The sequence below is a fragment of the Rhinolophus sinicus genome, linkage group LG03 (assembly GCF_036562045.2).
Source record: "Rhinolophus sinicus isolate RSC01 linkage group LG03, ASM3656204v1, whole genome shotgun sequence".
NCBI lineage: Eukaryota > Metazoa > Chordata > Mammalia > Chiroptera > Rhinolophidae > Rhinolophus > Rhinolophus sinicus.
The window spans coordinates 165,687,459-165,714,116 of NC_133753.1; the positions used below are offsets into that span (position 1 = coordinate 165,687,459).

Genomic DNA, 26,658 nt, shown 5'->3' on the forward strand with positions numbered 1-26,658 from the left:
CTCCTTCCACAGTGTCTGTGCAAGCTCCATGTCTGGGGTCCTCTGGAGCTTCTCACGTTGGTTTAAAAGTCATCCTCTCCCTGAAAGGTGTCTACAGGTGGATGTCCATTGAACATACCAGAAGCCATCAACAGCCTAGGACTCCTCTGGTCTCCCAGGAGAGGCACTGTGTCTTCTGCACTAGTGCACACAGTCTGCTTCCCCTTCCTGAGCTGGAAGCCCAGCTGGGTGCCACACATACTGGCATTGCCTTCTTTCTCTAGGATCTGTTAGACACACAGGCCAGGTGGGGGTTGAGGAGCCCATCTCATTTGATTTTCCTCCTTTGTTTCTAGCTTCAGTAGCAAATCATGACCATAAATAGCCCCTCACAGCCCAATTATACGCTAGAGCTAGCTGCTCCCTCCATTCGTAACCGTGTGCTTTCCAGAGTTTCCAGGGGTCTATAAAGATCATTTGGTTAATCAGCAGCCTTCATATACTTTATACTTTTTTAATCTTTACTTAGGTTCCGTGAAGCCCCTTTCCTCTCATGACCTGAGAGCTGTGACCAATGACATGGGCAGTGCAGGAAACAGAACTATAACTTTCACGGTCATAAATTCCCCTAGACTTGGGAAGCTGGTGCGAGTAAATCCTGACAACAGCACTGAGGATGTGTCCATGTTTACGCAGGAGCTGGTGAGTCCTGACGTCTGTCTGTGCAGCTGGGCTGGGCTGAGCGTCTCTGCAGAGCAGCCCTCCTCATTCATCTTCATCCTGTTAAGCTAAGCAGACGTATCCCTTTGCCCTGGAAATTACTCATTTCACTGTACTGGTTGTAAAATCAGACACTGTAGTGCACACAGATGAGAAACCATTGTCCGAAAACATTAAGCAAATTCAAATTGTGTGTCTAATACATAAAAAGGGAGCCTTTCATCACTAAAGACTGATTGAAAAGCATAGCTGCAGGAAAAAATCAAAAGCATAATTGCAAGAGTAAATCTACAAGACATGTCAGTGTGCATTTATATTTAAGACATATTATATGCATTATTTCCTATATTATAGTTATATATGTGTGTATAAATATGTATGCATAGGTGTGTATTTAATCTGTATCTCGAAGCATCTGTTTTAAACTTCTCTGGCACTTTACCACCACCACTACCCATACTCCTTTGTATTTAAATAGATAAGCCTTTAAACCTTTTGATATTTTTTTCCTTTTTCATCCCAGAAATCTGTCTGACTGGACATCTTTGCTTATATGTGATCTCATTTTCTAAACATCTATATTTTCAAATGGTCTTCTTACATATACCTATTTCTCATTTTCCATTCAACCTTCTTCTTTCAATCTTGAACAGTGTGGACAGGGATCTGACAGTTGATTTGGCTGCAGCTTTTTACACGACTAAGGAATTTAAAAACCCAAAGTCAAATTTAGAGGAAATCACAAGAGTGTCTGCCTTTAACCTTTGAGCCATTTCTCTTCACTGTGATGTGGCAGGACTGCATTTGGCTCTTGCTTTGCAATTGCCTTTGTCTGCATGCATTTACAGGAGCAGATCATGAGGCTAGCAAAAGCTCTGGATGTGATACTGAAAAGAGGAAGTAAAATCTCTCTAGTTCCCAGATGCACTTTGAAGGAAGAACAAAAGGACTAGAGTGAAAACTACATTCTGAGGGGAGCTTAATGTGCCTGATGGCATCAAAACTCGCCCAACATCAGTTGCATTTTGAACACTGACAAGAATGATATTCGTCACATAAAGATGCGTTGGCTCTAGCCCTCGTTTTAAAACAAGAAATTGATGATGATTACTTAAAGCATTAGTTTCCATGACTTTTCTTTGCAAATATATAATATTTAAAAATATTATGGTCTATATAGGCATTAGTGGATATGGTAGCCAGGATCCACCAGGTTTTGCTGCAGTAACAAGCTCCCAAATCTCAGTGCTTACAATAACAAATTTATGTCTCACTTGTATTGATTGTATATAGGCTGTGGGTTGTCGGTGGGTCTCTCCTTTATTCCAGCATCTAAGTTGAAGGAGCAGCCTCTCTCTTGGGTATTGCTGTATTTGTAGCAGAGAGAAAAGCAGTGATGGTGGAACCACGTGATGACTCTTAAAGTTTGTACTCAAAAGTGCTGTGTAGCACTTATGCTCACATCTCATTGACTAAAGAAAGTCGCATGAGCAAGGCTGAAGTCAATGCGTGGAGGAGAATGACACAAGGAAGAGGCCGTTAATAATTGGAACAATAGAACAATCTACCACAAAGGGCTAGCCTGGTGATCTGAAAACTGTTTATAATACATTTAGAGTCCATTCCTATGAAAACAAACCACCTTAGAATATAACACATTTGTAAACAGGAATTAAAACTCCAAGCTAGTTATTAGGCCCTAGGGCAGGAGGCAAAGTCTTGATTCATTAAAATCCAATTATTTTAAGTTTTTATTTTTCTTCTCATTATTCCTTCTACTTTAAAAACCAAGAAAACATATGAACAATGGTTTATTAACAATGGCAGATGTTAACTGGAGCAAGCAATATTTTACACGGGGGCTCAGGACTGTTAGGGGCCTGCATAGGGGTGTCTCAGAAGAGGGGCCTTGACTGAAATGTTGGTCCTTGTGGGGACAGGGGCAGGTTCCAGTGTGAAAGCACAGCCTGGGCAGTGCCACTGCCACCAGTCAGGCATGGTGAGAGAAGAGTTTCCTTCTCCTTTTTAAATGGACCAGCTGTACGCCTCTTCTCATGACACACAGCCCTTTACTCCCCAAAGCATGCACCCCTGTGCCCGGGGCCTGGCCCTGTGCTTTGACTCAGAGGACAAAGGAGAGCTCCTTTTATTGTATACAAGGCTTCAGGCTGTGTATCAGGCTTCCTATGCGAGGACACCCCTGATGTAATGATTCCTGACTCCGTAAAACAGGACCGAAGATATATTCAGAGTCTATAGAAACTCGGCTCAGCAGCCCATACTCTCTGTTTCTTTGGAGTGAGTGTGGAGAGAGCATATAATTTAGGAGGCAGGTGCCCTGTTCCTGCTCCTTGATCTACTGCTGACCACTCCTGACTGAGGACACTCCCTTGGCCAAAGTCAGAAGATCTGGATTAGCTCTGTGAGGTAGGGCAACTTACATATCTTTTAAACTTTGGTTTCCTCATCTGTAAAGTGGAGGAAATAACAGTAATGATAATTAAAACCATTTACCATGTCCTCGGCGTTGCTCTAAGCTTTCTTCTATGTTACTCATTATCTCACTCGATAGGCTTGGATCCTTTACCACAGGGAAGTTAAGCAACTTGCGCACAGTTACACAGCTCAGAAATAGCAGAGCCAGGATTTGAACCCAGGGCTTTGACTCTAGGTCATGCTTCTATCCGCTATGCTGTACTTTCCTCTTGGAGTCTGTAATGGATTAATGCAGGTAATGAATACAAAAAAAGCTTAGCTCACTGCCCCACATGTAGCAGACACTAAATACATGGTAGTTAAGGCTGCTGTTATTATCTTTTGGTTTTGGAAATGTGAGCGGTTCCCTTCCTCTCTCAGTAGCCAAAAAACTAGTTTCACAGGGGCAGGCAATTTTCTGGGACACGGGAATAGCTGCTGTGTTTACCCTCAAGTGCTATAGTGATTAAATGAATGGAAATGAGGTCATTAGAGGAGAACGATATTTGCTTCACCCTGTAACCTACTTACTGTTGCCCTTTGTGGGAGAGTCCCTGGTGTTCTAGAATACATTTCACTGAGTGATGATGCGCGGAGGGGGCTGAGGGAAATGTCAGGGGGCTTTGGGCCTGGATGGGGCACTTCATCCCTGGGCACAGCACAGGCTGGAGGCTGAATGAGGCCTGGGGCTGGGGGAGTGAGTCAGAGCAAGGAGGACTTGGCAGGATTCCTCCCAGATCAGGTGAGAGCTGCTGTAGCAAATTTGAGGTGTTATTACAGAATATGTTTCGTGGAATTTCTATGAATGCATTTCATTGAAATAACCTGTCTCCCCTTCTACTTCAGGAGTCATAAAAAACATCAGTAATGTACTTGGAGAAGGGGGTGTGCAGAAAAAACTGTAAGGATATAAACCAAAATGCTAACCCTGGCTCTTTTCAGTGTGCATGTTTTTCTGAGTGTGAAAGTAACATATGCTTACTGTAAAATACAATTAGAAAACATTAAAGCATTAAATTTGGATTGAGAAAGAGCAGGGATTATCAGTAAATTCAGTACAATTGGTGTTAACCTGAAGGTATTCCAATTGCGTTTAGCTTGTTTGTTCAAAAATGTACGTTTTTGTTTATGACCTGGGAAGAGAAAGAAATTTATTTATCTTCCTGACTTTCCCCTCTCCAGATCCTGTCTCCTTTTTCACATGAAAATGGAATGTGACTCTTTTCCTAAAATTTGCAGTTTTGTGGCCTCTGTCAAATAGAACCCTCGTCAACTCTCAGCCGTTTTATGATGGCTCCGGTTACTTCCCAGCAGCTCCAGAACATTTGGGAAATCAAAGAAATGGTGGGACAGATTTTGGAGGTGGTGAAGATGATCAAAACCTCTTCCCTGAAATTACTTAATGAAGACATTTATTGAGCACATACTATGTGCTTTGATTAGTTCTCTTCAGTTTGGTTGGTGAAAAGACGTATTACTCAGGCAATAGTTTCAATTTTAAAAGGTTCAGAACTATTGAGCCACGTTCACATACTCAAATGGCTTTAAATGGTTTTTGGCTTTCTAGACCAGTTTTTCTAACTTCAAGTCAGTTCCAGCCAATAACCTGCTAAGTGTCCAACTGGGAAAGAGTTTTAGGCAGTTGATTGTGGAGTCCTCTTTCACACCTTTACCTTAAAGGACTAAATTGTTTCCAGACCTTTACCACTCTCAGATGGGGGAGGAAAAACCAGTGTATCATTTGCTCATAAAACCCACACCCTTTTTTGCTTTTTATAGAGAAATAGCTTATGAAGGAAATCTACACAGCATCCATTATGCTTAAAATCATACTTTGGCAAAATAATTGTGGGGAAAACATTTATTATGTTATAGCTCAAAATATTTCCTTATTCCAGAATAAGAAAATTCACTGCTTTTTAAAGCCATACCATGACAACCTACCAACATAAACAAGTAGCATTCTTGTTTTTTACCACAATATTGGATCTGCCTAAATGGGAAAAGCTAAACCACAAAAACTTGTGCTGAAAATCTCATATCCTGAAGAATTAAACATAAGAATACACAGAAGAGGTGAATCATCAGGTTTTAAAATGAAATGAAAGCTTTTTACAAATCTAGAGAAATTTTTGTTTATTTCAAAGAATGTATGAACAAAGTAAGAACTGAGTTCTATAAGGCACTAATCTCTTCCAAGTAGAGCACGAGGTTAATTGAGTGACTTGCATTCCAGTGCTTGTTTAGATCATTTAGAATCATTAAAAAGCAAAGTGCTCTGGTTTGGGGGTTTATGATGCCTAGCCTTTTTTCTTTTCCATAAAGCTAGTAATTGCATTGTAGCCATTGTGCTGTTGGGGATGGAATATCACCCATCTTGTCTCTGTTTGCTGCTGAAACACAAACACTGGTTTCCAGGGCCACATAAATGCAATTGATTGCATTAAAAGAAATAATGCAATCAATTCTGGGATATGAACTTTGTCTAATTACCTCTTTTCCCAGAATCTGGATTTATTGCTCAAGACAACACTTACACTTTATGCAATGAGGAACACTTCCCATAGAATAGAATTAATTTATTATAACTTAATGGAGAGTACAGTGGGATCATTAAACTTTGTCCCTTTGATTTTCTGAGCAAGGAAGGATGCGTGTCTTTATGCAGCGCTCACTCCTGCCCATGCTAACCCCTGCTTTTCTGGGGTCTCTTGAGTAGCCAGCTCAATAGCAACTAGACTCAGTCATCATTTTGGATATTTTCCACCAGTTCTTTGTTTTGGCAATTTTGATTTTGCCAGTACAGTTCACTGAATTATGTGCAAGCCTGTTTTTCATGTGTAGAAATTACTGTATGTAATTTCTAGGTGTCATTCAGTCACCTATTCATTGTTCAAACTGGCAATTGGCTGATGAGTCCTGGTCCAATGGCTTGGAATAACCAAAAAATGTATCTTTCTCTTTGAACTATTGGCTGTTTTCTTTGAAAAAGCAATAGAACCAATTCCCATTTCAGTGGGAGGAATTTATCTTTTCTCCTTGTATTAATTTTCTATGGCTGCTGTAATAAATTACCACAAACTTGGGGGCTTAAAATAGCAAAAATTTATTCTCTCAGAGTTCTGGATGCCAGAAGTCTGAACTGCATTTCACTGGGCTGAAATCAAGGTATCAGCAGGGCCCTGGTCACCATGGAGATGCTAGGGAAGAATTCCTTTCTTGCCTCTTCCAGTTTCTGGTAGCTGCCAGCATTCCTTGGCATGTGGCCGCATCACTCCAATATCTGCCTCCAAGGTCCCATTGCTTTCTCCTCTCCTGTCTGTGTCAGACATCCATCTGCCTCCCCTCTGTAAGAGTGCCAGTGATTGCGGTTATGGTCCACCTTGATAATCCAGGATGAGCTTCCCTTCTTAAGATCCTTAACTTAATCACATCTATAAAATCTTTGCTATGCAAGATAACATTCCTAAATTCAAGGGATTAAGACCTGATATCTTTCTTTTGGGGAGGGCAGCTTTAGCCTGCTACACTCATATATAACAAAAGCAAGATATCATATACTATCTTCTGCTGTTTCCCAATGAATCACCTTTTACATGATCTTATTTAGTAGTTTTATTAAAGGTCTACATGTAATGGCATAAGGCCCCTGAGTATCTATGATTACTTCTATATAAATGAGGATTTGGACCTCTCTGCCAGATAGGGCTATAGAAAAACTTTTTGTTTTAGTATTTTTATGCAGAGTCTGATCCAGTCATGGAGGCACATGAGTCACAACTTCTTGGATAATTATTTGGACCTTGTTTTCAGCTGCTTATTTCTAGTTGGAGACTTCACCATTTAGGAATGTAGGTTTCTAAAATGCTTCTTCTATGCATTCCTACTAAGGGGAATCACACCTAGGACTTAACTGAGCCCCACTTTATATAGTCTGATACCTGCAACTTTAAGTTGTGGCCCCAGACTTCTGACCTCTTCTGGGAACCTTGAACTCTGTGCTTGACTCCCCTCAGCAAACATGGTGGTGCCAGTCATGGTAGAAATAAGAAAGGGCACAGAGAGAGGGGTCTTCTCTCTGAGCTCAGCCTTCAGGAGCACAGGATCTTGTTGTCTTGTGAATCTTAGCTTTTAGGATTTTTTGGCAAACCCACATGGAATCTTGGAGACGTTACCTTTTTGAATCATTTGGCTTTCAGTAATCTCCTGTCCCCATAAACATCTGCCTAAGGTAGAGGTTTTTAGGCCAGTTATCATTCCTTTGCTCCTTCTGGCCAACCATTGTCCTGTCCAGAGACTCAGAGCTTTGGGAAAGCCATCATGTTGTGGAGAATCAAGCAACATGTCTTCTCTTCCTCTCCCTTCTCCCAGCTGACCCTAAGATCATTTGGTTATTCTCTTTTCCAGTGGGAGTTTCAAAGCTATGATTGACTTTTAGGCTCCACTGTGGGAAAGATCAGTGTAAAGGACTCATGCTTTGGTTTTCTTATTGGGATCATAGGAAGCTACATTGAGATGGACTCTCAGAATGAAGATACAGGTATATACTTCAGAGCATTGTAGCCCTGCCTTTTGGCCAAGTTTGACAGTTTTATTCTCATAACACTCAGTCCTGTCCACATGTACTTTTGTGGATCTACGGAATGTCCACATGGTTTTAGGGGAGAAAATCGTCAGATTCCATGCCATGGCTGACACCACCAAGCACGGTGTATCAGAGCTCCTGCTTCATTCCTGGGCTCATCCAAGAGCACGCACAACGGCCCTTAGCTCTCTGCCTCCAGGTTTTACAAAAGCTTAGTCTGAAGAAAAAATGTTTTCTGCTAGTCACTTTGGGGCTTAAAAAGAAATTACCCTCAGCCTGGAGCCAGCTGGAAACTCCTTTCCCCTCAGTCTTACTCTCTTTCCCCTGATGCCTTATGAGAAAGTCTCTGCCTGATCAACAATGGCAGTAGTTTAGAAAGACTAGAAAATAACCTTTCTTTAACTTGCCATTTAAAGAAAGTATATAGAATGAGCTATTTCTTTGAATTGTTACAAACTTTGCCCAGTAGCGACTGTCTCTAAGACAGTCAGACCACAAAATGGCATTTGTCTGCCCTATTCACACCTGCCAACTGACTTTCTATGTTACTAGACTCCTTGGCGTTGAAGAGCATGTCTTGTGAATTTCTTAGTTGCCTAAAGTCTCACTGAGTTTTCTACACTGTAGGTTCAGTGCTGTGGGAAAAGCATGAATTCTGGAATCACATGGGACTAGATAAAAAACTGGGCTCTCCCACTTGTTGGCTATAGATAAATTATTTAAATTTTCTGAGCCTCAGTTTCTTTTTTAAAATCTGTCAGATGGATATAACAAGTCCCTCTTTTAAAAAATTAAATAAATTGAGTTACAGAATGTGCCTAATAGGGTGCCTGGCACATATTTAGGGCTTAATGAAAGTTAGATACTCTATGTGTTTTCTTGTTAAATAAATGGGTAAGAAATGTCTTGGATGTCTTATTTCTACTGCTTCATGATATAAATATGTACTTTATAATTAAATTTTGTAAAGCACTTTTAAAATAGTTTATTTGTTAATTAAACAAATATTTGTTGAAATGACAAGTATAGAGTGGTGAGCCAATACTTATTTACAAAGCAGCTACAAGTAAGCTCCTAGAATATGTGCCAAGATTCCAATCTACAAATTCCTTTATTTTAATGGAAAATATTTATTTTATTATGCATGTTTTAGAACTTTCTGATTGCTTAATATTCTTGTGCCATGATTCAGTTTAAACAACGAGTTTTGCCTTCCATCTTAACCAGAATCCCCTGCTGTCCCAGTAAGGAATTTGTCAGTGAGGACTCAGAGGGTTTCTTGAAAGTCCTAGAAATACTCAGGGCCATTTTAAACACTGATGTGGCAATAGACCGGTTAAGTCAAATGCATATCTGTATGTGAGATATTATTCTATATTTTAATGTAGAAATGGAGGCTCAGAGAGATTAAATGACTTGCATAAAAGCCACAGAGCTGAAAGTTGGTAGTATTCATATTTGAATTTAGGTCTGATCAATCAAAGGCTCAAATTCTACTACCCTCCTCTTGCTTCCATTTTTCATGTTAATAACTGTCCATTTCTTCCTTGGAGGAAGAAGAGTAGTAAATCAGGCAGTTGGAGCCAAGAAGACCCCAATAAAGTGCTTTGGGAGAAAGAACTCTCATCTATAAGCCTGGAGATCTGGTCCCAGCTCTGCTACCAATGAGCCCAGTGATTTGAGGGGAGGGAGAGGAGTTCCCTAATTTCCCAACTTCTCTGAGCTTCTCAGAAGTCTCTCAGCTCTAAACTTTAACCCATCACAGAAAAGTCAGTAAGACCTCTGGCCTTCTTAAAACCAAACTTATCTCTTTAGCCTCTGACAAATGTTCTTCCGTGTGGTTCTATAGGAGTTAAGGATATGAGACCCAGAAGGTTTAGATCTCAGAGATCCAAGGGATGGGATCATATAGTACCTTCAAATAAAAGCATTACTCTGAGAAGGTCTAGGATTTGGAACCATATATCTACCCACTCATGGGCCAGGTAGGAATACAACCTTTTAAAGTCCTAGAGAAATGGACCAAGGTGGAGATGGTGGTGGGGAAAGAACCATGTCGGGATAGGAAATGACTACTTCTTGATTTCAGAGTGCCCAGGGCATTTGTGGGTTCCTGCCCCTATTCTGCATCATCAGAGAAATGGGTCATCAGAGAAAAGGGACTACACAATAGCACTGTATCAATCTTAATTGTTACAGTTGATATGGTAAAACACCATAGATTGACTTTTTAATATTATTATTTTTTAACTTCATATTTCAAAATAATTTCAGACTTTCAGAACAATTGCAAAACAGTATAAAAAATCCCATATATTATTCATCCATATTTCCCAAATGTTAGTATTTAAACTACCTAACACACACACACACACACACACACACACACACACTTCTGAAAATTTGAGAGTTGCAGACATGATGCTCCCTTATCTCTAAATACCTCAGTGTATATATCCTAAAAACAAGGACTTTCTCTTTTATATATACAGTATAATTTTCAAAATCATGAAATTAACATTGATACAGTGCTATTATGCAATCTATAGACCTTATTCAAATTTCACAAATTGTTTCAATAATGTCCTCTATAGCAAGAAAAAAAACAAACATCCATAGCGTAAAACAGCACTTAGTTGTCAGGTGTCTTTAGTCTTTAATCTGGAAGTATCCTGTAGTCATGCTGACTTTTGTGCCCTTGACATTTTTTTGAGAGAACAGGCCAGTTATTTGTAGTTCGGTTTTATCTAATGTTTCCTCATGATCAGATTCAGGTTGTGCATTTTTGGCAGGAATGCCCCGAGAGATGCTGGGTCCTTCTGAAAGCTTTATATTAGGAGGCATTGATGCTCACTTTGCCTGTCACTGATGATGTTTTCTTTTTTCACAGTCAGGTGATGTGAAGGTACCATTTGCTCCATTGTGATTAATAAGCATCTTGTGAGAAGACACTTTGGAACTATTTAAGTATCCTGTATCTCATCACAATTTTGCTTGCTAGTTTTAGCAACCATTTTAGGATTCTTGCTTGAAACATTTATTACTATGATGGCTGCCAAATGGTGATTTTTCTCATTCTGTTTTTCCTTCTACATTTATTAGTTGGAATTCTACACCACTGAATTTCTAATGACATTCCAGAAAGATTCCATCTGTAAAAGAGAAAATCTCTGGGCTAATCTAAATCCATAGGAAACAAAAACCTCCCCTCTCTTTAATCTCAGAGCCCAGGTATTCAGCTAAGTGGCTTATCTATCTATATTTAACACAGTAGAAATATGCAGACCTGTTGGAAGTTTTCCTAAGGCCACTTGATCTTTTCCTCCTCAGGTTTACCCTATGCTTTTTCTCATAAACTCTTCATTTCATTCTCCCTTTCCTGGTCCTTTCCTACTACACACACACACACACACACACACACACACACACACACACACACCTTAGAACCTGACTCTTAAAGCTGGTGAGGCAAAGGCTGTCTTCTAAACTTTAAAGACTACTCACCTCACACCTCTTTCAGGGCATGACTGGCAAGTTGACATTCTACAGGCACCCTTCCTTACTTCCTTTGACTTCTAGCTCAGAACTTTCCATTACCTGCTCTCCAGTTTTAAAGCTCAGACATTCAAGGTGAATCTAATCAAATTCTCTCACTCTCCAGTGTAAAATAAGACAACTGGTTATTCACAATTTCTCACTCTTGAAATGCTTTTTCAAAAACAACTTATCACAGACGTCTGCTTCACTAGTCTCCTGAAGTACCAAGCCATGTTTAGGATTCTTCCTCAGTTACCTCCCTCAGAAGGTTTCTGACCTCCATCTCAAACGTTCCCGTCTATGAAAACAGTTGTTTCCCTGGGACAATCACTCACCATACTATGGATATCAGAAGATCCTAAGATTATTCTAATAACTTGTTATATATTTTTCAGGGAAGCTAATTTTTGCTTATTCCAAAAGAGCAATGGACAAGATTGTCCAGCTTCCAGAAAAATCTTTCCTCCTGGTTAATAGACTATGTTACTTTTCATATTAAGAAACTGGATCTATTTTTCCATATAATATTATGCCTCTCTTGAGAAGAATGGGAACCTGTTAGGAACCATCCTCCAGTCCAAACTGCATAGCATAGTCACCTACTTATGGGAGGAAGAATGTATTTGTAACTAATCTTTTGTCATAAATCTTAAGCTGGAAATAGAAATGGCAGAACTGCTAAATAAAACTGACTTGATCTCCAGGAACTGCTGGGGAATTAAGTTACTAGTTTATACCAGAAATTACTGTCTTTGGAGAAATTCCAATTTCTCATAACCTTGCTTCTTAATGAGGAAATGTTGCAATATGGTATTTTCTTCTCATTTTAAATCCCCATAACCGCATTTCTTTGCTACATCCTTGAATAGGATAAGGAACAAAAAAGTCATCAACAGTTTTTGGTCACTCTGGGAATAGAGAGCTTGTATTGCGTGGAAATTCACTAGAGCGGAAAGCTAGCAATGAGCCAGAGCTGTACATCACCAAATTCTATTAATTAATACAGGATTTCCAAATACTGACTGATTAAATAGACTCAGCGACTCTGTTAATTATATAATTATTTTAGGCACTTTCGATGTGGACACTCAAATATTGACAAAATCCACTGGTAAGTTCAGATATTATAATAGATAGCAGGTGAGAAAAAGATGTGACCTATAGGAATTAAGGGTTGAATATTTTATCTCTAGCCTTCCCTTCCATGGTTTACAATTTTAAAGCTTTCAATCACTTGTTGGAGAAAGGACTACCCACATGCTATTGGGATAACAAAACAATGAGTGGAACCCATCTCCATCAGTTGAGTTAGAAAGGACATTGATGGGCAATAAGCATTAGGATCTTACATTACATCTTGAAAAATACCTTAAGCAAGGTGGGAAATTTTGAACATCAAGAAGAAGAATAATTACAATGGAATTAAATACATCATATATTAAAATTCATAAGTTTATAATGATTCCAAAACAAAGAAATAAATAAAACAAAACCAATGGTCATGTTTGGTGATTGGAGTCAAGGGAATCTTCTAAACATTGGTATATAAAGGAAGGAACCAAGCATTTATCCTGTCTTTCCTGCATGCACTGTACCTAAGTATAACCAAATAACTGATGAGGAATACTTCTTCTTTATAGAAAAATTCCAAATGACAGTGAAAAAGGAATGAGAAAATAAACAATATCATTGTTTTGCCACTGCAAAAATAAGAGATTTAGGCAATGCTATCAATGACTCTGTAAAACTATTAATCCTAGGTGACAGGCTGATGGGGAACTTTAAAATAGATGGAACAACCTGGCAACACTTGAATCCACCTATAAATCTTAACATACGCAAAAGAAGAGCAACCAGCATTATTTTGTCTTGCGATGAGATGCAAGAGAAAATAAACTATACCACCTATAAAACATTCTTAACAAAAAATTGAACTGGCTTCTTATTAAGCCTCTAGAGTTAACTACCAGTATATAGGAACTACAGGGGACAGAGAGAATTTGTGAAGCACCATGCAGTCAGCAAAATCCAGAATGCAGGAAACTCTACAAGACAAACAACCCAGTTTCTTCAACAAATAAATTATGGGAAAAAAATTAGAGAAGGGAAACCTATAGATTAAAAGACACCCATGAGAAGTACCAAACAAATATGATGTGTGGGCTTCTTAGGACCCTGACTTAAACGAAGCAATTGTGTAAACACACACACACACACACACACACACCAGAGACATTTGAACACTAATTGAATATTTGATGATATTAAATATGTATAATATTTAGGTGTGATGGTGGTATTATGTTTTTAAAAGAGTCATTATTTACCAATACATACTAAAACATTTACAGGTGAAATGTTATGATGTCTGTGATTGTCTTCAAAATAATCTATTGGGCAGAAACATGGGTAGGAGTATATATGAAACAAGATTGGTTTTGAGTTAATATTTGTTGGAGCTGTCTGACACATAAGTGGAGGTTCATTATAAACTTTCTGTAAGAAAAATACTTTGGGCATTAGTTATCTCAAAATCAATGTGCTTTTCTTCCTCTGATAAATAGACCACTTTGTAATAGAATCACCTAGGTTTGACAAATAAGTTAGCACATTTTTAATGTTCCTGCATTTGTATGGATATGTGCAATAATTTGAACATGAGTAGAGTAAACCCTGAAAAGACGGTTAGGATATGTGTTAATCTTCATATTATCCCTGAAGCCAGGGACTGATTTTTCTTACTATCTGGCCAGATCAGTGAACAGCTGATATTATACCAGCATGTGGACCACGAGAACACTGGCTGGACTGTGGAAGACTCTTTCACGTTCACGGCATCCTCCCCACCGGCAGCTCTAGGCCCTGAGAAGTTTCGTATTACTATTTCGTATGAAATTAATGAACCTGGTCGGCAGAGTCGTCTGCTTGCAAATACAGGTAAAGCCACAATGCCATGGCCAGTGCTTTATCTCTAAGTATTAAAGTAGGAACAATTTGAAAATAAATTGTTCCCTTTTTAATTGTCAATGCCACGATACCAACCTTTGAATAGAACTTACATGGTTATAAAAATTTATTTGTTTGTGTGTGCTCTTTCTCTGAGACTCTTCTTCTCGTAAGCCTTAAGAGTTGTAGGGGAAGAAGGATGGCAAATTAGCTTTACAGAATTTTATTTGTACTTCCAAATGGGGACATGACTGAAAACTGTTGATAGGAAATGAAAATGACAAATAGGATAAGTTCTTGAAAGGAAATGGGTATTAAAAGCTGTACCTGTTTCTATGGCAAGAGAACGTGTGGTAGTAGATAAGTTAGGACATTAACATTTTATAATAAATCTCAAGGTTTTAAAACTCCCTTGCCTGAAATGTTGACTTAATAATGTGGGTGTGTATATTTTCATTTTTTTTTTTCTTTCATATGCCTTGGGTAGCAGATCCTTGAGCAACAAAGGTGTTTTGAATAGTCCCCTGGGATGTGCAGATTTGAGGGAGAAAGAGCCTTACAGCTGTGTCTGAAAGTTCTAATGAAATGCCACTTTGTTCTTTATATTTATGTTTTAACAGGAGCTGCTGTCAAGGAGGGAGACAAAGTTCTCATTGACCAATCTAAGTTGGATGCTTCCAATGTCCTACTGAAATTGCCCAAATCTCAGCGTTCTTCCTATGAAGTTTGGTTCCAGGTTATATCTCTTCCTCACCATGGAACCATTATGATTGGAGAGAGAAATATTACCAAAGGAAAACCCAATTTTTCCCAGTATATAATTAATAAATTTGGAATCACATACCTTCATGATGACTCTGAATCTCTGGCTGATAATTTTACCTTTGCTGTTTGGCCAAACCCAAAGAGCAAGCCTGCCACCAAGCCAGAGGCTGACTTCCTTGAAGAGATGTTTAACATCATCATCTCTCCTGTTAATGACCAAGTGCCAGAATTAAAGACAAAAGGGCTTTGGTTGAAAGTTCTACAGGGCCATAAGTTGGTTGTGGGACCTGAAAACCTGAAAGTGGAAGATCTAGACAGTCCTCCAGAGGAGATCAGATATACAATCATCCGTAATCCTAACAATGGCTTTTTGTCACTGGCTCCCCATCCAAACACACCTGTTCACCATTTCACACAAGCCAACATTGATAACTCTCAGGTGTGGTTCATACAAGATGGAAGCCCATCCTCTGGAGTGTTTTACTTTAGTGTGACTGATGGCCAGCATCGCCCACTCTACAAGCTCTTCCACCTGGATGTCATCCCAGTCTCTATCACCCTTGTGAACCTCACTGACCTACTTCTCCCACAAGGCCAAACAACCGTCCCCATCACCAATGCCCACCTGTCAGCAATGACCAATGGGAGGAGCCCCCAAATCACTTACCAGGTAACATGGCCTCTCCAACATGGGCACCTGTTCATCGAAAACCAGACAGTAATCAGCTTTGGACAGGAGGATCTGGATTCAGGAAGACTCTCTTACTGCATGACAAATCTGACTGCCTCAGAGGACCAGCTACAGTTCTCACTGTTTACCTCAGAAAGCAATCTGACAGGACAAACACTGAGCATCAGAGTACAGCCTTTACTGAGTGTTCTTTCAAACCTGACAATCGCCAACAGAGTGGCGTATCAGCTAAGAAGAAAGGACCTTGATGCTACTGAGCTCGCTAATAGGACTAACAGTGATCCCAAATTTGAAGTGACAGAACCCCCTGTCCATGGAAGACTTGTACGAAGAGTAGGCCGTGGCACTCTGATGGAAGACGCTACTCTATTCTCTCAGAGGGACATTGACCAAGGGCTATTGATGCTTGATCCACACGCCAATCTAACTAGCACTGATATGCTGAATGACTCCTTCACTTTCTTGCTCCGGGCAGACCACGTACAACCAGCGAGAGGCTATCTCCCCTTCACCATAGTGCCACCTGATGCCTTACTTTTGCAAACTTTTACCCCTGATGTTTCTTTATTGGTTACTGCAGATAACTTTGTGGCTTCAGCTCTCTCTCAGGAAAAGCCTGTGGTTTCCTCAGGACCCACGGCACAGACAGAAATTCTGGGGAAGCTTCCCCAGAGAAGATGGCAGGAATCAGATCCCTGGGGACGCCATCGTGGTGATAGGCCTACTATGGATGGCAAGACTTCTCCTACCAAGGTCATTTGGCCACCAGCTGCCACCAAAGCCAGCCTTTGGGCACCCACCCAGCCCAGGGAGAGTAGTTACTCTCTAATAGTTGTCATACCCGTGGCTGCTGTTGTATTCCTGCTGATAGTAATTGTGGTGGCCCTGTGTGTCTGGCTGCTGGGCCGGAAAGTAGAAAAGGCAAAACCTCTTGTCAAGCTCCAGACCAACCTGGAACCCACAACCCAAAATCCAAGGCCAGAAAGGAGCATAACTATTCCCACAGTCACAGTGACGCCCCTCCTAAAAATCTCCAGCAGTACCCCTGTCAGTCTTTTCAGGGCCCGGCCATGTAAGCAAATGGCCTCTCCAGTCACTGAGCCAATGGAAAAATGTGCTCCTTGGGAGACATGGGTGAATCTGGATCCTGACATGATCAAACTCTGCCGACAAACCAACCCGACACTGAAGCATAACCAGTACTGGGTGTAGACTGAACGCTGTTGTTCCTTATTGACCATCTATTGTATGCCAGAGACTGGGATAGGCACATACAAAAGCAAAGAAAAGCGACTTGGATCAACTGAGAAAAGCCTGGCATTGCCAGTCCCTCAGTGCTTGGTTATGGCCCTATGGTTAGATGTTGGTAGGTGTTTATTATAACTTTTGTACAACACTTATCTTATGGGCTCTCCACAATGAGCTGTATGTGCCCTTTTCTGGAACTGATTCTCTGACGGTGCATAAGATGTAGTCAATATTTAAACCCTTTACCAAGGTGCTACAGAACATGCTGGCCCGAACAGCAGTGTGTTAACTTGGGAGCTGGAGTTGATGGAGGAAGGCTTTGAAACTTCTTCCCTGAGGATTCAGTCTCTCTGAGTGAGTCAGTAAGGGAGTGCAGGAACTGTTTCAGCAAGTAGAAGAGGTTGTCTATCACATCAGTGAGTTTGTTTCTAGTGTGTTTCCATAATGTCTTTTCCTCCTTGGAGTCTCTAGGTTTGACTTCCAAATGCAGGAAATGGCCTGGTGCTCCACATAATGGGACTGTCTGGTCCCCTTTGAAGGTATTCACTGAACACATTGTGTTTCATCAAGAGGCTTTGTCTATTCTGATTTGTACAATCAAGACTATTATTTGAAACTCTAAAGAATAGAAAAGGTTGCTAAATACTTTTGTGATGCCTCAATTTGGCTGAACTTTACAATAAATTGAAACAATGGCAGATTTGTATTGGACTTGTCTACTTGAGCCTGCCATGGACCAACTCAAGCTTCAGTTTCTGTAACCGTCAAATGAAGGTATCAGTACTCGTATTAGTTAGGCGTGCTTTAGGTTGTGAATCACAAGATGTCTTCTGTGAACAGTTTAGGTTGGGGATTGGCAAAATTTCCCATGCAGGGCCACAGAGTAAACATTTTTGGCTTTTGGGCCATATATGGTGTTTATTTTTATTTTTTAACAATCTTTTAAAAATGTAATAACAATTCTTAGTTCCTGGATTTGATCCATAGACCGTAGTTTGCCAGCCATTGGTTTAACTAAACAATGAAAGTGTTGAATTATTTCAAGTAACAAGCAGCCTGAAGTGGACATTCCAAAGCTCATTCAACAGTTCAAAGATGTCATCAGGGACTGAAGCTCTTTGGTTCTTTCTGCTCTACCTTCATTAAGCTATTGGCCTTTCATTCTTTTGCTCAGGTCCTTGTGATTCTAAGATGGTTGCTGAACCTCCAACAATACAGTCACATTTAAAGGCAGAGATCCCAGTGGAGGAAAGAGAAATATGGGGAAATGACTTTTTCTTAGAGAAGATATTATTATTATTATTATTATTATTATCATCATCATCATCATCATTATCATTATTTAATCTTATAAGAGGAGTCTCTCGCCAAACATTTTTTTCCCCTTTTTATGTCTCATTATCTAGAACTGAGCAACATGATTCCCATCTCTTGGTCAACCACTGGCAAAGCAAAATGGAATTCTCATGATTGAGTATCTCTTCTGGGGCTGGGAGTGGGATCTGCCAGGTCAGAGACCATTGGATTGGCCAACCATGTAATCAGGGAAGAATAGGGGGAGGGCAATTAGACAGGCTATGAAGTGGGATCTCTTAAAATACTCTTCAATTTGTGATAATTGGGAAACAAAGATTTTTATCTTTCAAACTGGTGTCTAATATCTCTTTTTCATATTTTAAGTGATTTTCTTAAAGCCAGCAGACCCTGTTTCCAGGGTGAGGGGAGGAATTGACCCTTTGGGGGCATTGGCAATGTATGGAGACACTTTTGATTTTTACAACTGGTGCTTCTAGCGACTACTGAGTACAAGCCAAGGATGCTGCCAAACACCCAACAATGACTGGGACACAACAAAGAATTATCTGGCCCAAAATGTCAGTAGTGCCAAGGTTGAGAAACCTTGGTTTAAGCCATAATGAAGAGTTTTCTTGTTTACCCAATGAAGAATCAATAAACCCATTACTGAGTCAAAACAAAAACTGTTCTAAAGGCAGAATGGAAGGGTGAAAGTTCCATAGTATGTTTGAAAATCTGAATGGCTAATGGTAAACAAGAACATTTTTTAAAGAGGTTGTAGTATAAAACAAACCAAACTTGAGCTCAAGCTCATTTCTTCATATTCCTAGCCCAAGGAAACGATTTTGCCTTGTATTAACAGGTGGAACACATCAGAAGAATAAAAAGAGGGAAGATATTTACAAAGGTAAAGATGAGGTCAAAGTGTGCCTCTGATGTGTTCCATATGGAAAAGGCTTTTTTTTCCCCTCACCCTCTCCCTTTTCTGCTCTTCTAGGTTGCTTTTCTCTCCCAACTCAATTTTAACTGCTCTTTGTGAAAACAGATTTCACAATCTACAGAAAAATGGAAGCATAACATACTTGGGCCTAGAGACAACTAACCATGGCTTAGATCCTTGGGTCTCATGCTATGGACAACTGTTGCCATCATCCTTGGCCATGGACAACTGTTGTGGAAGAAAACTTCTCTACTCTTCTTCCAAAAGTGATTCTTCTGTCCTGTGTTTCTGGATTCCTGAATTATATATAGCCCCTTTCAAGTGTTTCTGACTTGATCCCTTTAGAAAGGAGGAGGAATGAGAGTCTTAAGCCAAGGTTGGCTTGATCACGATGTGACTCAGAATTGTTCTTAGGCCTAGTCTAAGCAGCTGGTCACTCAGAAGGAAAGAATGGCAGTATGTACTTGAGCCTGCATGGAGAAGGGAAAGACTGAGGAGCATCTTTGCACCCAGTAAGTGGGTTTTTCTCTCCCTCCACTGGGCAAGGAGAATGCCTATTCTTTGTGGAAAAGCCAGACATCCTTGGCTCCGTGACCATGTTGGCCTCTTTTTTGCTTCAGCCATAAGATTTCTGTAGTTAGGATTACCAGTCTGGCCAAACAAAAATGTCTGGTTTCCACTCCTCTTTTTCTTGTTAACTCCGCAACTCCAGACAATAAAATTGGTGTCCATATTGTAATGAGACATACACCAACGCTTTAAAATGACAATTCACATTGTTTGTGAGGGTATCTGCTAGAGCAACAACATCAGTGTGAGATCCAGATGTCTAGACTCCGTGATTAATCAAGTACTTAATATAGAACTTGGAAAGTTTTCTTTCAGAGGGTCTGGAATATTCTACCGATTTGCAGATGGGTTTAATTAAAAGGAAACAATGCCTACCATTTGGTGCTGGCTCAAATAAAACATGAAATACAAAGTTTTGGCAAAGCCTAGTTCAGTACTGAAAATTGAAGTTTTGGAAATGAAAAATCAGTCTGAAACAATTTCTCCCATATGCTGGGCTATAACTGCCTCGTCTCAACTCTTTGTCATAATGAATTCACTGCCTCCTAACAAATGACTGGTGATTTAATAAGCGGATGCTAAAGGTTAATAACAGACGAGTGGCTGAATTTTGCTTAAGAGAAGGTATACTTTGGGGTGGGCTGGGGGTAAAGGGTAGAACATTGTTACATATATGGAGGTTTTGGCAGATTCGAATCTTTCAGGGCCTCTGCTCAAACACCTGGGTGCACTTCCTCACAGTCCTGCATTAACTAGGTGCAGTGGGAGTGACACGGAAGCTATCCTGACTCTCTGGTTCTTCAGATTTCTGGGACTGTAGTGGACAAATTTCAAGGAGGGATGGTAGGTAATGGAAGGTGACGGTACATACCAGATGACATTCCCTGAATTTAGGGATGGGATTTTTGCATCTTTCAGAAGCATTGTAATTAACAATGAACTTCAGCTTGGTCCTATGTAAGGAGAGATGTGAGGATGAAATTGGGCAAGGAGCCACTGTATGGCAGAATGAATGACGGAGTCTTTGGCTAGGATGCTCAAGAACACCACTGGCTGCTTAACAGGAACTTGGAAGAGGCTGCCTTCTCATAGTGATCTACAAGCATTTATTAGGCACCTACTGCATGTGAGAGATGATACGATACTGTTCCTAGATACTGAAGATGCAAGATGTCCTGAAAGGAGCTTTATGGTCTGTTTCTTCTAGTAGGCTCTTCCAGAATCACACAAGGAGTGGCAGGAGAGAGGAGGGTACAGAAAAAGGAGGGCAAAGAAAAATAGAGGTTAGGAAAAGGCTTTATGTTTTCACTTGAAGCTCTCATAGATGAGTGCTGCCCACCCAATGGTGCAGTGAGAATTAGGGAGCTCACTGGCCCACCTTGGTGTGTCTCCCAGCTCCACATCTCAGCTCATCCTTGCATCACCTGTCCCTAGGTGTGCCCCACTCATATTCTCCCCAGGCCTAGTAACATGGTAGAGGGGTTAAATAGTAGACTCTGGGTCTGTTTTGGATCCTGGCTCTCCACTTTCAAGCAGTGTGACTTTGAGTTACTTATTCAATATCTCTAAACTTTAGTTTCCTCAATCAAAAAATGGGAATAATATTAGCACCTATCCCTTTGGATTTTCTTAGGACTTAGTGATATCGTCACCTGATGTTATTATCGTCATCATCATCTTTGTGCAGCATTTTCAATGGATCAGGCCCTGTACTACTACAAATTTTTTTTCTTACTTAGGCTTTTAATGCATTTTAAAAGAACTAACACATAAAGTCACTTGAGTCAACTAGAGGCTCATATTCAACCTGAAGCAGTGCATTACTGGCAGTGCAATTTCAGGTGGGTGATGTGGGTCTAGATGATGTGTTTTTAAGGAGAGCTTCCCAGATGCTTATGCTGTACCTGGCAGGCAGGGCTTTCCCTTTGCCATTAGACAAAGCCTTGGCAAGAAAACAGATGAAGGAAAAAGCACTCCAGGGATGCCTGCAAGGGGCAGAGTGGAGCTCAGAGGTGTTTGTGGTTCTCTGTGCTGAGATGCTGATAAATACCTTGCACCAGGCCCTTCCTATCCATGCAGGATCAAATCCCTACGTCAACCAGGCCCTTGATTTTGAACCCTTACCTACCTGTTCTTCTTCCTCCCAACCCAGTATATTCAGGCTACTCATTTTCTCTTTACGTCAGGATTGGCAAAGGACTGCCACTTAAAAAAAAAAATTAATATCCTTTCTTCGCAAAATCAAAAGTGCTACTTACCATCACCATAATTTCATTTTAAAAGTAAGGTCAGAATCTTATAATAAAGAATATTATGGAAAAAATAAACAGGTTTATGAAAAATTTTCTGCTTTGCCCAGATTTGACCTTGACCTGGAAAAACCTCAGCACATACCAGCAAAGTCAGAAACGCTCCTATGGAGGTGTGCTTGTAGGTGTGTAGTCAGACAGAGCTGAAGGGAGGCAGGGAAGAGAGAACTCAGCTCCTCAATGCTGGTGCTTCTCAGTAGTGGAGCGTGTGTGTGTGTGTGTGTGTGTGTGTGTGTGTGTGTGTGTGTGTTAAGGAGGAGTGGGAGTGAGGGGTAATTTGCTACTTAAAAAGTCCAGCTTCATGGACATATACAATCAGTGCAGTCACACAGGGTCCACTCTCAGAAGGACCCTAGGCTTGGCTTCTGCTCTGCTGTCACCATCTTGAAATTCTAATCATTTCTTAATTAAATTTATTGGTGTGACATGGGTTAATAAAATGACATATGTTTCAAGTGTACAATTCTATAATACATCATCTGTATATTGCACTGTGTGTTCACCACTCAAAGCCTAATCTCTCCATCACCATATATTTGACTCCCTTTCCACCTCTCCCCTTCCTTTCCCTCTGGTAACAACTAAACTGTTGTTTGTGTCTATGAGTGTTTGTTGGTTTGTCTTGTTCATTTGTATCTTTCAGTTTTATATCCCACATATGAGTGAAATCATACAATTCTCAGCTTTTTCCCTCTGACTTATTTCGCTTAGCATGATATTCTCAAGATCCATCCATGTTGTCACAAATGGCAGTATTTCATTTTTTCTTATGGCCAAATAATATTCCATAATTTTTGAACAAGAACTCCACATTTTCTTCTTTCACTGGACCCTGCAAATTGTGTAGCTGATTCTGAGACCTCACAGAATTTAGGTGGTAGTTGCATCAGACACCTCTTAAACCACTGTTTCAAATTCTCTCAGCTAGGCTTCTTCCTCCAGCTGTGGCTGTGGCTACCAGTTCCAGGTATGTTTACAGCTATAAGTGAGTGCATAGTGTGCCTTGCATACTCTACCCTGCATTCCTGTCTCCACAGCATGCCTATGGGAACTTGTGCTTGCACAACCCAGAAGGAGGGAGAGTTAACTCCCCATGGAACAGCCCTTGTCTAGTGGCAAAGTGGAAATGATGAATAAATATGTCCTCCTCTCATCCCACGGTGAACAGTTACATAGATATGCATTCTATGCAGTTTCTCAGAGGGTCCTGAAGATTGATCACACACATATTAGTGTATGGACCCTCTTCCTGCCCTGTTTATTATCCGTGTCCCTCACCCCTGCTCTCACTCACAGATGGGCCTTTGCCTTTGAGGAAACCCAGGCCAAGACAATAGTTCACATTCTCCTGTGTCATGTGTCCTAGGACTATGAACCCTATGGCTAAAGGTCCATTGCTTCTTGGTTCTCGCATGACCCTTAAGCACACAGTCATTCTCCGGTTACTTGCCTCCAGGCCCTGAACCCTGCAGGACACCGTAACTGCTACAGCCCAGGTCTGCTGAGACACTGCTATCTGCCTGCAGTTGGGAGGCAGGAGGCCTAGTGCTAGTGGGAGATGCTGGCTCAAGGCTCTGTTTTGGACTCATGCCCAGGACCCAGGCTTTTACCAAACCACGTTCTAGTTGAAAATCTCCTCACTCTCCATTACAGTTTTTCTGCTGGTTGTCTTGGGCCTCAGAATCAATAACTTGTTTGCCACAACTTTTAGCAAGACCAACATTTAGTGTATTTTGTAATATTTTAGAAAGGCTCCTCTGCATTTTATTTCAGCACTGATCATGCCTACGTGAAGAAGACTACATCAGCACTCTTTCTTAAATAACAGCTTTATTGAGATATTGTTTACATACCATACAATTCACTCAAAGTATACAGTTCAGTAGTTTTTCATATACTCACAGCTGTGCAGCCATCACCACAATCAGTTTTAGAACATTTTCATCACCTCAAGTGGAAGCTCTGACTCACTAGCAATTACTCTCCACTTACTCCCAAATCCCTCAGCCTCTGGCAACTACTAATCTACTTTCTGTCTCTACGGATTTGCCTATCCTGGACATTTCATATAGATAGAATCATACAACTTGCAACTGGTTTCCTTCACTTAACATAATGTTTTCAAGGTTGTAGCATGTATCAGTTCCATTTTATGGCTGAATAATGTTTTATTGTATGGCTATACCACATTTTATTTATCCATGCATCAGTTAATGGACATTTGGTTTGTTTCCTTTTTTCTTTTTCTTTCTTTTCTTTTCTTTTTTTTTGGCTATTAAGAAAACTGCTGCTATGAATATTCAGGTACTTGTTTTTGTGTGGATATATATGTTAATTTCTCTTGGCTCTATACCTAGAAGTAGAATTGCTGGGTCATATGGTAACTCTATGTTATTTTACATTTCCACTCACAGTGTATGAGGAGGGTTCCAATTTCTCCACACCTTTACCAATGCTTGTTATTATTTGTATTTTTGCTTTTAGCTATCCTAGTCGGTATGAAGTGGTATCTCATTGTGGTTTCCAGTTGCATTTCCCTGATGACAAATGATGCTGAGCATCTTTTCATGTATTTATCGCCATTTGTATATCTCCTTTGGAAAAATGTCTATTTGGCTCCTTTGTCCCTTTAAAAAATTGGGCTATTTGTCTTTGCATTATTGAGTCATAAGAGTTATTTACATATTCTGGGTATTAATCCTTATCAGATATGTGATATAAAACAAATTTCTCCCTTTCTGTGAGTTGTCGTTCCACTTTCTTCATGGTGTCCTAAGAAACACAAAAGTTTTTGATGGTGTCCAAGTTATCTATTTTTTTTTTCTTTTATTGCTTGTACTTTTGGTGTCATATCTAAGAAGTTATTTCCTAATCCAAAGTCATGAAGATGTGTGCCTATGTTTTCTTCTAAGAGTTTTATAATTTTAGGTCTTAAAATGAGGTCTTTGTCTCATTTTGAGTCGATATAGTGTATATGTGTAAATGGAAGATTCAGTTGAAACACCAAGACAATAGATATCACAATGCAAAGTAAAGGACTACACCATGATGAAAATTTTTCAAAAGAAACGATAAAAATAACTGGCTAGATGACTCCCCTCTACATTTTGGGTAGAAAAGTCAGGAATTAGAAGTGAGTGAAGAAAAATTATAGAGAGAGCTGTTCTTTTGCCATGAATTCTATCCCACTTTTATCCTCAAGGGAAGGTATAGGAGTGTCTGAACATTTAAATTAAGCTTAGGAAAAGGGGCTTCCAGGGATCTACATAGAGAGCTTAATAGATGTCCTTGCATCTGAGGAGCACAGAATAAAGAGAGAGAGAGAGCTACTAGTTGGTGTAATGATGATACAACAGAGAGGTGCCCATGACAGGAGGCCAGCTCTGTCAGGCCAGTGAGTGAACATGTGCGTGTTTCCTGTGGGAGATGTGGATCCAGACAGTAAGCTGGTGTGGGGTCATCATAGGTCCTGTTCAAGAAGGTGGTCTAGAGAGGCACAGAGACCTAAGATCTAAGACCTAAGCAGAGAAAAGCTGGGGGACTCCTGGATTTCTAGAGGATGAGGAAAAAAGGAAATGATCAACCAGAGAAGAGCTGCGTTTGCCCTGCCGAGGAATTACAGATGAGAGATCTCCAAAAATCTCTGAAGAATCAACGTCGGAGCTCATGAGAAAAGTCAGCTTTAAATATCTGTAAAAACAGAGATCACAAATTCTAAACCTTAGGGCAGTGTCACTGAAGCAGAAACTTTTCTGCTCTCCTGACCTACTCACCGTTTCTCTGCTTCAACCCTGGAGGGGTGAAAACCATGCTCGGTCAGAGGAAGGACAGAAAGTGGGAAGGGAGACCCTTTCTTGATTGCAGGTTCAAGGGGGAGAAGCCTCAATTTAAAATCAAATTTGAAATTTTGACTATTACATACGTGGACATTTTAATGCTAATCTGAAATTGTGATTTATGACTTAAAGTGACCCTGGAGGTATGTGTATTACTCAAAAGTGACCAGAAAATTATTGAGAATTTCCCTTACCCCTGGCTGAAAACTCAGCAGACATGGCCTCCCAGAGTTGATTGAAAGGGGCAGCAGAAGACAAAAATGAAGCTGTTTTCTTGTTTTTTGCTTATATTCTATGTGCTGCTTGCTTGTTCAAGAAAGCGTTTGCATGAGAATGATGCATTTCGATTTATCAGAATCTCACCTCTGCTACAAAGTTGTGTGCTAGATGCTGTTGAGTTTTATTTCAAATTTGGTTTCACTATGATAATGCCCTATCTACATTCTACTTCCTCCAACGGGCCTTGTCTGACCATTCCAATCAGATGGTCTCAATCACCAATAACAGACCTTTGTCCTTCTTTCTGGCCACTCTATTGGAGCCAAGTCTGGGAAATCTCTTATAAAATAGAGCTTCTGTGCAGGAATAAAAGCTGAAAAGCCAGGTACTCAGGTCCAACCTCCCTGAGGCTAATGTGCAAACACAGCCAGCAATGGGAGGAAGCAGGGGCTGTCCAGACTCCATTCTGGTGACAGATGGTGGTAGCAGAAGTGACATCTGGTTTCTAGAAGCAGCGATGACAGAGAAGAGGGCCGATTTTG

At 40.3% G+C, this 26,658-nt stretch overlaps 1 protein-coding gene across 1 annotated transcript in view; it reads left to right on the forward strand.

The window, feature by feature from the left end:
• Positions 1–17,644, forward strand: part of LOC109453391 (chondroitin sulfate proteoglycan 4) — a 56,674-nt gene extending 39,030 nt beyond the window's left edge. The window contains exons 9-11 of the mRNA XM_074329209.1: positions 509–681; positions 14,050–14,233; positions 14,863–17,644. Of these exons, the coding sequence (XP_074185310.1) occupies positions 509–681; positions 14,050–14,233; positions 14,863–16,910 (2,405 nt within the window). The 3' untranslated portion in view covers positions 16,911–17,644. The remainder of the gene's footprint in view (positions 1–508; positions 682–14,049; positions 14,234–14,862) is intronic.
• The last annotated feature ends 9,014 nt before the right edge of the window (positions 17,645–26,658 follow it).